Source organism: Euleptes europaea, chromosome 11 (assembly GCF_029931775.1).
Source record: "Euleptes europaea isolate rEulEur1 chromosome 11, rEulEur1.hap1, whole genome shotgun sequence".
NCBI lineage: Eukaryota > Metazoa > Chordata > Lepidosauria > Squamata > Sphaerodactylidae > Euleptes > Euleptes europaea.
In genome coordinates this window covers 15098165-15113235 of record NC_079322.1, presented here as the reverse complement: position 1 = coordinate 15113235, position 15071 = coordinate 15098165, and the positions used below count along the sequence as shown (strand labels likewise).

At 44.1% G+C, this 15071-nt stretch overlaps 1 protein-coding gene across 3 annotated transcripts in view; it reads right to left on the bottom strand.

Moving 5' to 3' along the window:
- EZH2 (enhancer of zeste 2 polycomb repressive complex 2 subunit) overlaps window positions 1–15071 on the bottom strand; it is a 32338-nt gene that overhangs the window by 11377 nt on the left and 5890 nt on the right. For all 3 annotated transcript variants that reach the window (XM_056857382.1, XM_056857383.1, XM_056857384.1), the window contains exons 4-11: window positions 13883–14003; window positions 13227–13394; window positions 11039–11141; window positions 9899–10062; window positions 8933–9024; window positions 7646–7886; window positions 2346–2515; window positions 1370–1464 (exon numbers count right to left, since the gene is read on the bottom strand). In XM_056857382.1, coding sequence (XP_056713360.1) covers window positions 1370–1464; window positions 2346–2515; window positions 7646–7886; window positions 8933–9024; window positions 9899–10062; window positions 11039–11141; window positions 13227–13394; window positions 13883–14003 — 1154 coding nt within the window. The remainder of the gene's footprint in view (window positions 1–1369; window positions 1465–2345; window positions 2516–7645; window positions 7887–8932; window positions 9025–9898; window positions 10063–11038; window positions 11142–13226; window positions 13395–13882; window positions 14004–15071) is intronic.

Genomic DNA, 15071 nt, shown 5'->3' with positions numbered 1-15071 from the left:
TCCAGAAGATCAAGAAAAACAGGTGCAAACAGCGTGAGAGAACGGCTGCATCCACAGCAATGACCGTCTTGTGGAAAGAATTGCAGCAAACGCCAAAAGAGAGGCCGAACCCCCGCCTTCCCCCTCGTAGGGTCTCACCACTCCACGCCACTTTGTTCTTTGCGGCCGGCTCCCTCGCCTCCTCCTCTCCCTCTGGGAGGGGTGCTCCGCGGCGAGCCGCCGCCTCTTCCCCTCCCTTCCGCCTTGGGGAACCAGTGGGTCCCGGTCAGGCCAGCCCCCGCCCCCGGGAGACTATTGGCCTGGGGCGTCTCCTCCTTGCCCCGGCCCACCTTGGGCCGGGGCCCTGCCCCCTCCGAATGCGCCCGGCGCACCGCCGCCACCACCAGGGAAAAGCTAGGGACGGGCGCCTCCGCGCCGAGCCCTTCCCTCTCCCAGCCAAGCCCCGGCTCCCTCCGAATGCGCCTGGCACGCCGCCGCCGCCAGGGAAAAGCTGGGTACGGGCGCCTCCGCGCCGAGCCCTCCCCTCTCCCGGCCAAGCCCCGGCCCCCTCTGAATGTGCCCGGCACGCCGCCACCACCAAGGAGAAACTGGGGACAGGCGCCTCCGCACCAAGCCCTCCCCTCTCTCGGCCAAGACCCAGCCACTCACGCTGGGTGCAGCCGCGGCTCCTGCCGCCCAGGCCTGTCGCCCCGGCTCCTCCACGGAGCTCCTCCGGGGATCCCGGTAAGTGGGGTTCTTCCCTTCCCCCTCCGAGAACCCCCGGGAGGGTGGGAACTGCGGAGGGGCGGGGTTTAGTCCCGAGGCCCGGCGCTGGCCTCGGGACACACATTCACTCCATAAGACGCACAGACATTTCCCCTCACTTTTGAGGAGGAAAAAAGTGCGTCTTATGGAGCGAAAAATACGGTAATTTGTAACCAACTCATTTATGACATTAGTATCTGTATGAAAGAAGTCTTAGATCAGGCCATAAATGTATAAAAAGGTTTTACTTTTTCAAAAACATGAGGGATGAAAATAAGTCTCTGACGTATTATTTTTAGATTAGACTCCAGCAGCAACTTAAGAGACCAACAAGAGTTTCAGGGTATGATCTTTCAAGAGCCAAAGCTCCCTTCATCAGATACCACATCAGACAAATGGAGTTTTGACTCACAAAAGCTCACACCCTGAAAATCTTGTTAGTCTCTAAGGTGCTGCTGGACTCGAACCCAATTGTTCTACAGCAGACCAGCATGGCTACCCTCTGAAACTTGTTCTTTGTTTGTGACCATTATTTTATTAGTGTCATTTTCATCCTCTCTGGTTGCTTATCTTTCCCCTTACAGAAAAGCATACTGTTCAGCTTGCCAGACAGCCACTGGTTTACCTGTGTTTCCTCTTCTTCTTTCTTGGAGGAGTGTCAACATCTTCGGCAGGTGCAGGAGCAATAATACTAGATTCCTTTACTCTAAACTCGTACACCTGGAAAAAGAGTGAATGTTGAACAAGCTCTCCAATGGCTGAAGTCGACCATTTTCCATTGGGCCAGCTTGAGAGGGGAAAGTGTGTTATTTATATTTTTATATACATATGCACATATATGTGTGTGTCAAGAGAGAAGCCATCTCCAGAGGAAAGTTCCCCTTAACATTTTTTTCCCTTTTCTCTGGTCTGGAGAAGGTATTAGTCACCCCCCAGATAGACAGTTACTAGCCAAGGTCCTTTCTCAAGCCTGTTAATTGAGCTCATCTGTTTCAGCTGTGGATCTGGTTGGGAAGGGCAACTTGTGATTGGTTGGGGAAGGTCAGGAGGTTATGGCCTGCTTTTTCTAATAAAGTATAGCCGACGATGGGATGGCATACCTTTCCTTTGGCGTTTCATGTTTTCTTCCCTTTACCCCATCCGTGTTGCCTATGGACCTTTGTTGTATGATCTGAAACACTGTTGCTTTTATGAGAAGCCAACGTCTACGTTGCAGAACCAAGTAAGTGTATATTGGCTCGTTTTCTTGTTTTTTGTGTACCTGAACTGCCATTGGAACAATATATATTGCTTTTAAAACCTTTTCTTAAATATCTTCATTGAAGCATTCTTTTTATGGTGTATGTTGCTGAAGATTTTCGGAAACAAACCCAGTTTAAACTTGGCAATGCTATCAAAAAAAAATTGTTCCAGGGTCTCAGTTTGAAGCAGGGGAGCAAACTTCTTGGACCGAGGCAGGTCAGCCTTGACAATTTATTACGCTTATCTATTTTGATTCTTAATCTAGTCTTGTGACCGTAAAGCAAGTAATACTCCATGCAAACTAGAAGACTCTGTTGAACACAATACAGTGCTTGAACTAACAGCCTTTTCGCTCTTACCTGCCTACATGTTTTGGTCCCGATTAACCTGGCAATTGCACAGAAATTGTCATAATAGGTACCAATGAGAACTCTGAACATTGATGCTTCTGCACCACTCCACTCAACATTTTCAGGAGGCTCAATATTTGGCTTCATCTTGATTGGCGTTTGACATCTAGAATTTGCTTCTGCAATGTCAAGAACAAAGAAGCAATGTTTTTTCAATACCTTTTCCCAAAGACCCTACTTTACTAGGATACAACATCACACATTTAAAAAATGCATTATTTAAGAACATAAGAAAAGTCAAGCTGGATCAGACCAAGGCCCATCAAGTCCAGCAGTCTTGTTCACACAGTGGTCAACCAGGTGCCTCTAAGCCCACAAACAAGACGACTACTGCAGCATTGTCCTTGCCTGTGTTCCGCAGCACCTAATACAATAGGCATGCTCCTCTGATACTGGAGAGAATAGGTAAGCATCATAGCAAGCATTCATTTTGACTAGTAGCCATGGATAGCCAACTCTACCATGAATATGTCCCCTCCCCTCTTAAAGCCTTCCAAGTTGGCAACCATCACATCCTGGGGCAGGGAGTTCCACCATTTAACTATGCATCCTGCATTTAAGTTTACCTGGGCCCCTTGAGGGCCTCTTGGTTTTATTCAACCCTTTATATGTAGGGTCTAGCTCAGTGTTTTCTCATCTTATGAGGAACATTTTCTTAAATAAAAATTGGCAGTCTGCATAGAACAGTGACACGCCAACTAGCAGGGGGTGATCCCATCACATGAAGTTGCCTTGTACTGAGAGACTGGAGATGCTGAGGACTAAACCTAGGCCTTTCTACATGCAAAGCAGATCCTCTGCCACAGAGCCACATTCCTACAGGCTTCTGTGCCACCTGAAACTGAACCATTCAATCACTCCTGATGCAGAGGCAAAGCAGCCAAACCCGGCCTCAGATGAAGCCCATCAAAAGGAGGCTAAAAATTTCTTGGCAAGAAACAATGAATTGATGGAACTTACTACAGGATTACAAAAGGAAGAACAGACAGCCCAAGGACCAAGGGGTGAAGACAGCCAAAGACAAGACACTAACTTGAGAAAAATCTGCAAACAACACCAAGAATTCCAGTCAGAAGAAAAAGTTTAAAAAGAAGGGTTAGAAAGCCGGAAGAATACTAACTTGTTCTTTTTATAAAGGGAAGGGGGGGAGTAGAACCATTACAATATTAAATTAGTTTTTGTTTAGATTATAATGTTTTTTAAGATCTAATCCACTATAACTGATAGAGATGAAGGCTTGGAAGATACTGTATTAAATATACTATGTGGGGAAAAAATTAATGGTTTTTTCCAGCTTTTCCCCCTGCTTATTAATATTACTGTGTTATTATCATTTATGAAAAGGAATAATATAAGGGGGAATTATAATATTAAAATTTTTAAAAAGTATCAGGATTAGAAGATATTAGTACAAAGGAGATACCAGTTTAATGATGAGAGAGAGGTGGTCGGTGGGGAAGTTCACTATATTATATTTGATTTAATGTTGAAGACAAATGCCTAAGAATTTGTTTTTTCTTACATTACATGGAAGGTAATGTCAATTGAATATGTTATAATTGTTGAAAAATAATAAAAATATATTAAAAAAAGGAGGCAGCAGAGGATAGGACTCGCAATAATGGGTTTAAACTGCAGGCAGAAACGTACTGGCTGGATATTAGGAAATAACTTTTTTACAGTAAGAGTTGACAGTGGAATCAGCTACCTAGGGCAGGGGTAGGCAAACTGAGGCTCGAGAGCCACATGCGGCTCTTTGGCCCCTTGAGTGCGGCTCTGGGCAGCAGGACTGCGGCCGCCACCCAAGAGAACCACCTTCCCCGGGTGCGGAGGGCGCGCGGGGGGGGGGGGGCTGGCTTCCTTCGGCGGAGGATCGGGGCTGCACATCGCAGCGGAGGAGAGCCTGGCATCCCTTCCCTGCCCCGGCTGGGCTCTGCGCGCATGCAGAAATCCCGCAAAAGTTCTCTGCCTTTCTGCCAGCCCAGTCGCTGCTGCCGCCGCAACGTGCTAGCCCGAGCACCGGGGAGAAGGAGGGAGGCCCCGATCCAGCACACACACACCCTCCCCCACCTTCCTCACCTGCAAGCTCCAGCGCGTCGCCCTCGTGGCCTGCCCTTCCCTTCTGCCGCTGGAGAACGCGAGAGGGAGGGCACCCCTCCGCCTTCCTCCTCCTCCTCGGAGGCCGAGGCGCTGAGGAGGGGTGGGCGGGCGGGTGGACGGCAGGCCGTCCAGGGAGGGAAGGAAGGAAAGAGCCCAGGTGGCGGTGGCGAGGAGGAGGAGGCCGAGAGGCGAGCGCGTGAGGCCGAGGCGGCCGGGATGCGCCAGGGCAGCTGCCGAGAGGTCAGTGGGGGTCGGGGAGATGCAAGGCCATTGTTCACATTAAGTGTTTGTCAGTCATTGTCATGATTTAATTTTATGGATACCTTACTTAAAATTTAATTTTTATCAATAAATAAGATCATTATTAAGTATGATATCAAGTTTTATTCAGTGTACCTATAGTTTAATTAAGACTTAAAACTTTAATTACCTACCTATATAGTTTAAGAAATTTGGCTCTCAAAAGAAATCTCAATCGTTGTACTGTTGATATTTGGCTCTGTTGACTAATGAGTTTGCCGACCACTGACCTAGGGAGGTGGTGAGCTCCCCCTCACGGGCAGTCTTTAAGCAGAGGCTGGACAAACACTTGTTAAGGATGCTCTAGGCTGATCCTGCACTGAGCAGGGGTTGGACTATATGGCCCCTTCCAACTCTATGATTCTATGAGGCATGCCTAGAGCGTCAGAAGGGTCTTCTAATTAAGCAAGGAATCTGTTTTTTATTTGTTTGTATTTATCTTTAGTCTTACATCCCACCCTTCTCTCGGCCGAACAGTCTCAGGGCAAAATATTGTCGAAGGCTTTCACGGTCAGAGTTCATTGGTTCTTGTAGGTTATTCGGGCTGTGTAACCGTGGTCTTGGAATTTTCTTTCCTGACGTTTCGCCAGCAACTGTGGCAGGCATCTTCAGAGTAGTAACACTGAAGGACAGTGTCTCTCAGTGTCAAGGGTGTAGAAAGAGTAATATATAGTCAGAAAGGGGTTGGGTTTGAGCTGAGTATTGTCCTGCAAAAGTATTGTCCTGTAAGTATCAAGATAATGTGCTAATGAGGGTATGGTATGTTAATATGGAACCATTGTATCCTGAAGTGATCTGTTAATGTGTGTAATCCAAAACTAATCTGTATGGCTATTGTTGAATGTTGTCTTTGTCTGGAGGTGTTTCAGGGCAGGAAGCCAAGCCTTATTCATTCTTAAACTCTCCTCTTTTCTGTTAAAGTTGTGCTGATGTTTGTGAATTTCAATGGCTTCTCTGTGCAATCTGACAAAATAGTTGGTAGAATTGTCCAGTCTTTCAGTGTCTTGGAATAAGACCCTGTGTCCTGTTTGTGTCAGTCCATGTTCAGCCACTGCTGATTTCTCAGGTTGGCCAAGTCTGCAGTATCTTTCATGTTCTTTTATCCTTGTTTGTATGCTGCGTTTTGTGGTCCCGATGTAAACTTCTCCACAGCTGCAAGGTATACGATATACTCCTGCAGAGGTGAGGGGGTCTCTTTTGTCTTTTGCTGATCGTAGCAAAAGACAAAAGACAAAAGAGACCCCCTCACCTCTGCAGGAGTATATCGTATACCTTGCAGCTGTGGAGAAGTTTACATCGGGACCACAAAACGCAGCATACAAACAAGGATAAAAGAACATGAAAGATACTGCAGACTTGGCCAACCTGAGAAATCAGCAGTGGCTGAACATGGACTGACACAAACAGGACACAGGGTCTTATTCCAAGACACTGAAAGACTGGACAATTCTACCAACTATTTTGTCAGATTGCACAGAGAAGCCATTGAAATTCACAAACATCAGCACAACTTTAACAGAAAAGAGGAGAGTTTAAGAATGAATAAGGCTTGGCTTCCTGCCCTGAAACACCTCCAGACAAAGACAACATTCAACAATAGCCATACAGATTAGTTTTGGATTACACACATTAACAGATCACTTCAGGATACAATGGTTCCATATTAACATACCATACCCTCATTAGCACATTATCTTGATACTTACAGGACAATACTTTTGCAGGACAATACTCAGCTCAAACCCAACCCCTTTCTGACTATATATTACTCTTTCTACACCCTTGACACTGAGAGACACTGTCCTTCAGTGTTACTACTCTGAAGATGCCTGCCACAGTTGCTGGCGAAACGTCAGGAAAGAAAATTCCAAGACCACGGTTACACAGCCCGAATAACCTACAAGAACCAGTCTCAGGGCAGCTCACAACAGATAAAGCAACATAAAACAGATAAAGCAACACGTAAAATTATCTGAATTAAAAACCCACAATCTCAAATTAAAAGCCAGATGGTGCTTAGTACAGTACACAGAAAAGCAGCCGAGTTCCCTAATCCAGGTCTTTGAGAGTAGCAGGGGAACAGGAAGGGAGGCCAGCTTTGTTGGAAAAACCATTGCTGCCCTCACCCTCACCTGGCGGAACAATTCACTCTTACAGGCCCTGTGGAATTGGGTCAAGTCTCGCAGGGCCCTGGTCTCAGTAGAGAGGGAGTTCCACCAGGCCAGAGCCAGGACCAAAAAAGCCCTGGCCCTGGTTGAGGACAGCTGGACATTCTTCGGACCGGGGACACCAGCAGGTTAGTATGAGCTCACGGTGTGATAGAGTTCTCCCAAGCCACATTACTGTTCCTCAGCACAAACATACAGTTGAAGAATGAACGGCTTTGCTTCTTCAACAACCTGGACAAGAGATCCTTGTGGCAGACTGCCGCTCTTGATTACTTGAGATGGATTTTTTAAAGTTTTGGATGTCAGCATCGCAGCAACTGTTCTCTTACTTGCTAAAATCACGTGTGCATGCAACACACGTCACACGTATTCACATCCAACTCAAAGGCACTGTTCCATGAAACCCTGAAATCCCAGTTGTAAACTCTCTGCGAACTCACATGCTGGCCTTTTGCTTAGCAAGGACACCAGCTTAATAACTGTCTCTCTGAAATTCACATGGAGAGAATGAAACAGGAAGAACATTTGTTATGGAGTTCCATGGTAAGATATTCTGCAACCAAGTTACAGACACGCCACAGTACAAAATAAAATTAACCACCATCACATGGGATGGAACAAGGAGTTTAATCAATCCCAAGATTGATTTTCAGTCAAACACACAAGCCGCATTTGACTCACCCGAGGAGCTTGAAGTCTCGTCTTTCTTCTCTTCTTCCTCTTTATCATTATTTTCTCCTCCAGTTTCAGTCCCAGCTTCTCTGTCACTATCTGTGTCCTTAGATTCCAGCACATTTATCGTTGGGGTGCTGGGCCGGCTGGTATTGTTGGGGAGCCGTCCCCTCCGGCGACCCCCTGGGCGCTTTGGTGGCGTTTTTATTCGCTCAGCAGTCAGAGCAGCAGCAAATTCTTTGGCTCCTTCCTAAGTGTGCACAGTAAGACTTAGAGAACATGCCTTTAAATAAAGATTGTGAAACTGCAAGCAGGTTTTTTTTTTTTTTTGCTTTCACTCCTTTTTTACAATGATTTTATTTTGCATGGTGGGTTTATTGGGAATTTTATCTGCCTTTAAGACTTCTTGCTCAAAAGGTGGGCAATATTTTAGCAAGTGAAACAGTGGCTCACCCCATTACATGGGCAACTGTTTTTCAAGAAACCCAAGTTCAGAGGAAAAAGCACTTCCTCTTATCCAAGGATACTTTCAGCTGTGAAAGGAACACAGCCTCTACCACAGTATGGTTTGGGGGGGCTGCATAGATATGCGTGCGCAAGTGAGTGCATGCGGAAGTGAAAGTCAGGGTATCTCTCCATAAAGTATTGGGAAGGGGAAGAATGTGTCCCACAATGCCTCGCTCGCATGCCGAGCTAGATAAGCAACTTCCTTTTACCGGGCCCTGAACATCCGAGGTCAGCACTATGTGAACGTGAAACTACCAACCCCAGAACTCAACACTCTCATGCTATCACAACTGGGATTCTCATGGGCCAGAGACTTTCTTTTCTTAGTCCAATTCCCTTCTCTCTTTGACCACAGTTTTGTGAGTGTGTGAACAGTGCCATCAAGTCACAGCTGACTTATGGTGACCCCGCAGAGTTTTCAAGACAAGAAGCGTTCAGAGGTGGTTTGCCATTGCCTGCCTCTGCATCAGGACCCTGTTATTCCTTTGAGGTCTCCAATTCCAGGGTCAGGGCTGAGAGCATGACTGGCCCAAGATCACCCAGCAAGCTTCCATGGCACGAGTGGGTATTTGAACCTGGGTTTCCCAGTTCCTAGACCAACACCTTATCCGCTACACCACACATTTCAGCATTCAGCAAATCCCACTCTTTAAGTGATTCAATTTCTCTCCTGGTTCAGCTAAATAAAAGGGATTTACTAGTGGGTGTAACCTTCTAGCTGCCCCACAAGTTTGTTTGTTTTTTAAAAAATGTCCAAACTCCTTAGCTCAAAAGGAGGGGGGATCTTACCAAATGCTGGTAACAGTGTGGCCCACAAGGTTTATTATCTATTGCAGTCTCTGTATTTTTTCTTTTATACGTGTTAGGAGTTGCATGGAATGCTGTGGAATTGAAAACAAACAAACAAAACAACCAGAATTAACAAGTGTGGTTCTATTAAAAAAAAAAAACGATCAAAGATCAGTATGCTAAAAGTCATACTAGTTGGCAATAACAATAATACTGGATTAATGATAATGATAATGGGTTGAATGCACCCAGATTTTCTGCTGGTGAAAAAGGAAGAAGCGGTCTTCTTTGTCCACTAAAATAAAACACCTGCAAGTAAAAAGGCCATGTGGGATGGGAGCGGTGGAATTTCTCTGGTACCATCTATGATCACATATCTGCTGAAAGATGAATAGCCAACAAGCTAGAGGAAAGAAAGTACTTAGTGAACAATATTAATCTTCCATTGTAATCATAACTACATAATGTAATTGGAAGCCCAATAGGAGAAGCCCAATAGAAAAATAAAACATCGCTTTCTTTTTAGCAGAGGAAAAAGAGACTAGGTATTTCAAAAGGGAAAGTTATACAACAATGTACCGTTATAAGCAGCGAGCAAAGTTGAGGGCACAGATATTGAAGATCAAGAGCAAATAAAATTGAACGCAACCTCTGCCTTGATTCCAAGAGCAATTAATTCACTGGACAAGAAAATGTGTGCTCTTAGAAATATTTCTCAAAAGCATGTCAAACCAGTGAGTTCTTGCACAACTGAAGAAGAAGCAGACTTGGTTTTTTATATGCCGACTTTCTCTACCTTTTAAGGAGAATCAAAACGGCTTACAATCTCTTTCCCTTCCTCTCCCCGCAATGGACACCTTGTGAGGTAGGTGGGGCTGAGAGGGGAAGGGGGGAGGTCACGGAGCAGAATGTTCCAGGATTCCAGAATACTAACACACACAGATCTGCAACTGTTTCTGTACTTACGATGTAAGAAGCAATCATATTTGAAACAGCGTCTGCAGAACAGAGTATGAAAGGAGTGCAGACTTTGCTCCCTTTGCACAGATTTAGCATTTGGTCCATCTATGTTTGGTGTGCACTCGGGAGGAAGAGCCCCTGGAAGCTGCTGCTCTGTAAGTTCTTTGTACCTACAGAAGAAGGAAGAGACGTTTCTTATTCCATACAGTGACAGCTTTGCTGCCCCTTCCCCGTTTGGTACAGAACTAACCCGTCTGAACGCAAGAATATTGACAAGCCATCACAAAGAATGCTTTACAGTGCAGCCGTAAGCAGATTTACAGTACATTCCTAAAGGGAAGGGGCAAATGCACTTAGGAGACAGCGTGACCCCTACAGCAGCGTCTGTGCCACTTGCAACATGCAAACGGGCAAGGACGCTGGCATAGTGCCACTTACACCAGCCCTCCTGGACCGTGGTGGCAGCATGGGGCTCAGGCGCCGGCGGGGCCTCCTGCCGGCGTTCTCCTGGTGCAAGTCTCTGTGCTGGGGTCCCAGGAGGCATTCCTGGGGTGTTCGTGTGTGTGTGTGTGTGTGTGTGGAGCTGCTGTTAGGCAGCTTCCAAACCCCTTTCACCACAGGAATGCTTCCCGGGATGCCAGTGGCCCTGCGCCACCCTTTTAGGTGGCCAGGATGCTGTGAGGGGTTGGACGTAGGGATGAAAGATCTGCACTGGCTGCCTGACACTGCTGAGAACATCGGTATGCCAGTAATTTAATTATCTAGGCAAGCCTAGGACCCCCAGATTGTACCCCAACTGCAAATCTTCAATCGAGTTGAAAGTTTAACTAAATATGTAATTCTAACCACTGTTGAGATCAACCACGACACTTAAAACAATGGATGCACACTCTTCTAAACATCCAGGGTCAACAGTGAAAGTCTGCACAACTTGCAGACTATGAAACTGAACAAAGTCAACAACCACTGTGTAATGTGACCAGCCAACTGCTTGCCCCCACCAACCCCAACTTAACTGCAGGTTTATTGAATTCATAGGGGGGTGGTCTATGTTTGGTAAGTAGATCATAAATTGTGCAAAAGTACTACAGAATTGATCTAGGCATGGAGAATCTGTATCGCACAGTGAAAGAAATCATATCTTACTTTTCTTTCAATTCCTCTGATGTACCCTTGTCTGGAAACATTGATGAAATGGCTTCAAATATCTTGTCTGAAGGAAATTTACGAGGAGGGTGGCTCTCTTTATCTATACAGAAATGAAAATGCACATTAAGAATGGAATGTTACCGAAATATTCTCATAAGAATAGGTTTGTTGCAAGGCAGGCATTAAGGATGCATCAGGTACAAGTTCCACTCTTTCAATGACTGAACACCAAAGCCCAAAACCAGCCATTCCCCCCACCCACCCCGACAACTGAGCTACACTTACGAACAGGTGGCCGCAACTCCTCTACTTTTCTTTATATGCCCATTCCAGAGCAAGAACAATACCAAGTACCCCCAGCCAATCAATCTGGTTTCTCTCCTAACAGTAGAAGAATGCTCGAATTAATTCTGATTTTATTTTACTTATGCATGCTATGACACTCCCTATGTTGTATGTCTACAGTATATTAATATATTATTCACTAAAGTCTATATAAACAAGTCTATACAAGTAAGCAAGCTTGCTGGGGGTAAAGTGTAGATGACTGGGGAAGAGAATGGCAAACTACCCCGTAAACCCAGTCTGCCTAGTAAATGTCAGGATGTGACGTCACCCCATGGGTCAGTAATGACCTGGCGCTTGCACAGGGGACTACTTTTACCTATATAATCAAGTATAAAGCTTAAAAACATTCAAAAAATCCTAACACGTTAGGCCTTTTTGCACAAGAAGCAACACACTTCAAGGAAAAACTACTGTTTGATTGACTACCTGCCATGTTACCTGTTTATCAGATTTATATTTTATCCTACCTAGAGGGGGTCAAAGTCAAGTTATAGCTTTACATTACAAATGACATAAATATAAGGAATGGTTCACGAGATACCCAACAGCCACGAAATGGCAGGCACCTTTGGATCCTGTTCTTGTCATACAGTGCAGTATCCAAGGACAGGCATTTGATTGCATTGCAAACTGATGGTTCTCCACTGAATGGGGTGAACCTGCCCCAGTTACTAAAACCACAGCCAATTATACATATCTATCATTTGATTTCCAGTACTCAGCAAGTTAACCAACTCCCTGGACAAATATTGATAGGTTGTGAGCAAGTGTAAACTGATGCATATTGGGGCAAAAAATCTCAACTTCACATATACACTGATGGGATCTGTGCTGGCAGCGACAGACCAAGAAAGGGATCTTGGAGTGGTAGTGGATAGCTCAATGAAGATGTCAACCCAGTGTGCGGCTGCTGTAAAAAAGGCAAATTCCATGCTGGCCATAATTAGATGAGGAATTGAGACTAAAACTGCTGATATCATACTGCCCTTGTACAAATCTATGGTGAGACCACACTTGGAATACTGTGTACAGTTCTGGTCACCACACCTAAAAAAGGATATTACAGAGCTTGAGAAGGTGCAGAAAAGAGCAACCAAAATGATTAGGGGACTAGAGCAACTGCCCTATGAGGAGAGGTTAAAATGCTTAGGGCTGTTTAGCTTGGAAAGAAGGCAGCTGAGGGGAGAAATGATAGAGGTCTATAAAATTATGCATGGTTTGGAGAGAATGGACAGGGAGAAGTTTTTCTCCCTCTCCTATAATACTAGAATGCGGGGTCATCTGCTAAAGCTGGAGGGTGAAAGATTCAAAACAGATAAAAGGAAGTATTTTTTCACACAACGCATAGTTAAATTGTGGAACTCCCTGCTCCAAAATGTGGTGATGGCTGCCAACTTGGAAGGCTTTAAGAGGGGAGTGGACATGTTCATGGAGGAAAGGAGTTTTCATGGCTACTAGTTAAAATGGATACTAGTCATGATGCATACCTATTCTCTCCAGGATCAGAGGAGCATGCCTATTATCTTAGGTGCTGTGGAACACAGGCAGGATGGTGCTGCTGCAGTCATCTCGTTTAGGGGCTTCCTAGAGGCACCTGTTTAGCCACTGTGTGAGCAGACTGCTGGACTTGATGGGCCTTGGTCTGATCCAGCAGGGCTTTTCTTATGTTCTTATGTTGATATATATGAATAATGTTGGCTTTTTTAGTTATTGGTGATATTATAATTGGCTCTTCCTCTGAGGAACTCAAGGGCAGCAAACACAGTGATCATCCAATTTTATTCTCACAATATGTATTTAGCAGTAAACATACTACAAAGATCTCAAACTTAATTACCTAGTCTGCTGGTCTCCTGATTTTTCTGCTTTTCATTTCTTCCATCAAGATTATCATCATCATCATCATCATCATCTTCTTCATCATCATCATCGTCGTCATCATCACTATACTGGCCAAGAGCATTGACTAGCTCCACAAATATCTCATCATTGATAAACCCACATTCTGAAATGAAGCATGTTCAGAAACTGAGGAAGCCTGCACTAATTAACATCAAAAAGTACAATCTACCATTTAGAGGGGAGACTTGAGAGCTAAGTGAACTAACCAAATAATACAGAATAATGGCTATGACCATACTTCAAATGTTAAGAGTTATTACTCTTCAGCTCTACTTTTGATCTCTCAATTAGCTGGCTTATCAAAAAGTAGAACATCAGTAACAAGTATCTTGTAAATAAGAAAAGGACTCAAACAGGAAAAATATTTTCTTGTCTTCTGCAAGAGTAGCTATACTCTGCAGATGAAGAGCTGGTCAGAATACAGGTACAATTCTTCCATTTAATGATGCAGGAAGCATATAATTTTGTAAAATAATTACACATTCTCAGAAATCAATCTACTCTCACATTTAATACCACCATAATATGACCAATATAGGCTAACTACATTGGCTATCAGCAGTAATTAACCATATACACAGAATAACTCACCCCTGTCTCCATGAACCTTCCCATCATAATTCTTGATTAGTTCTTCAATGAACGTTCCATCCTGGTCAAGCACTTCATCTCCCATATAAGGAATGTTGTGCAAAACCGTCTCATCTTCCACCTAAAAACAAGTTTTAAAAAGAATAGGTATTTGCAGTCTTCTTCCAATCCTAGTTGTGATAGTGCAAAGCCAAACAGCAGTACTACCAGCAACATACACCCAGGCGCAACCGTTTTCCTCCCAGCTCCTAAATATTAAAATAATGGCGGAGATCCTGCCTCATCCCCACCAGAATCATAATGTTATGCACTTTCAACAAGAATGACACCTACTGCATTTATTAGGGGAAATGTATTAACTGTTATTACAATATGATACTGAAACAAAGCAAGTCAAAAACCGTAGGATAAAATGGATGCAAAGCTTTGGAGGAAATATACATATGAGTCAGTGGGAGAATCTTTGGACTACAGAAATCAAGTTTACAGAAAATCAAGTAGTCAAAAAGGGCAAGAGTCCAGTAGTACCTTAAAGACTAACAAAAATATTTTCTGGTAGGGTATGAGCTTTCGTGAGCCACAGCTCACTTCTTCAGATACCTGAAGAAGTGAGCTGTGGCTCGTGAAAGCTCATACCCTACCAGAAAATATTTTTGTTAGTCTTTAAGGTGCTACTGGACTCTTGCCCTTTTTGACTACTGCAAACAGACTAACACGGCTACCCACTGAGAAAATAAAGTACTAAGAGAGAATTGGTATAAAATGTTTTTCAGATGGTATAGACATAGCAAAAGCCAAAAAAGACTTTAATGGGAAATGTTGGAAATGTTACAATACAGGTGCAACATTTTATATATAGTGGACGTGTAGGAAAGCAAGAAAGTTTTGGATAATGATACATGATGAAATGCAAATGATACTAAAAATCACATTTGCGTTGGATCCGAAAAACAAGTTATTAAACATTTTGCCAAGCAACGTATCAAGAACATATAATGAACAAATAGTTCATTTGGCAGCAAGAATGATATATGCGGTGATGGCAGCAAGAATGATATATGCGGCAAAATGGAAAGCAGAGAAATACCCAGATTTAGATGAATGGATTAATAAACTGAGAGAATACACAAAACTGACATCTTTTATACAAAATAAATTAATCTCAGCATTTCAGGGAAAATTGAATGTT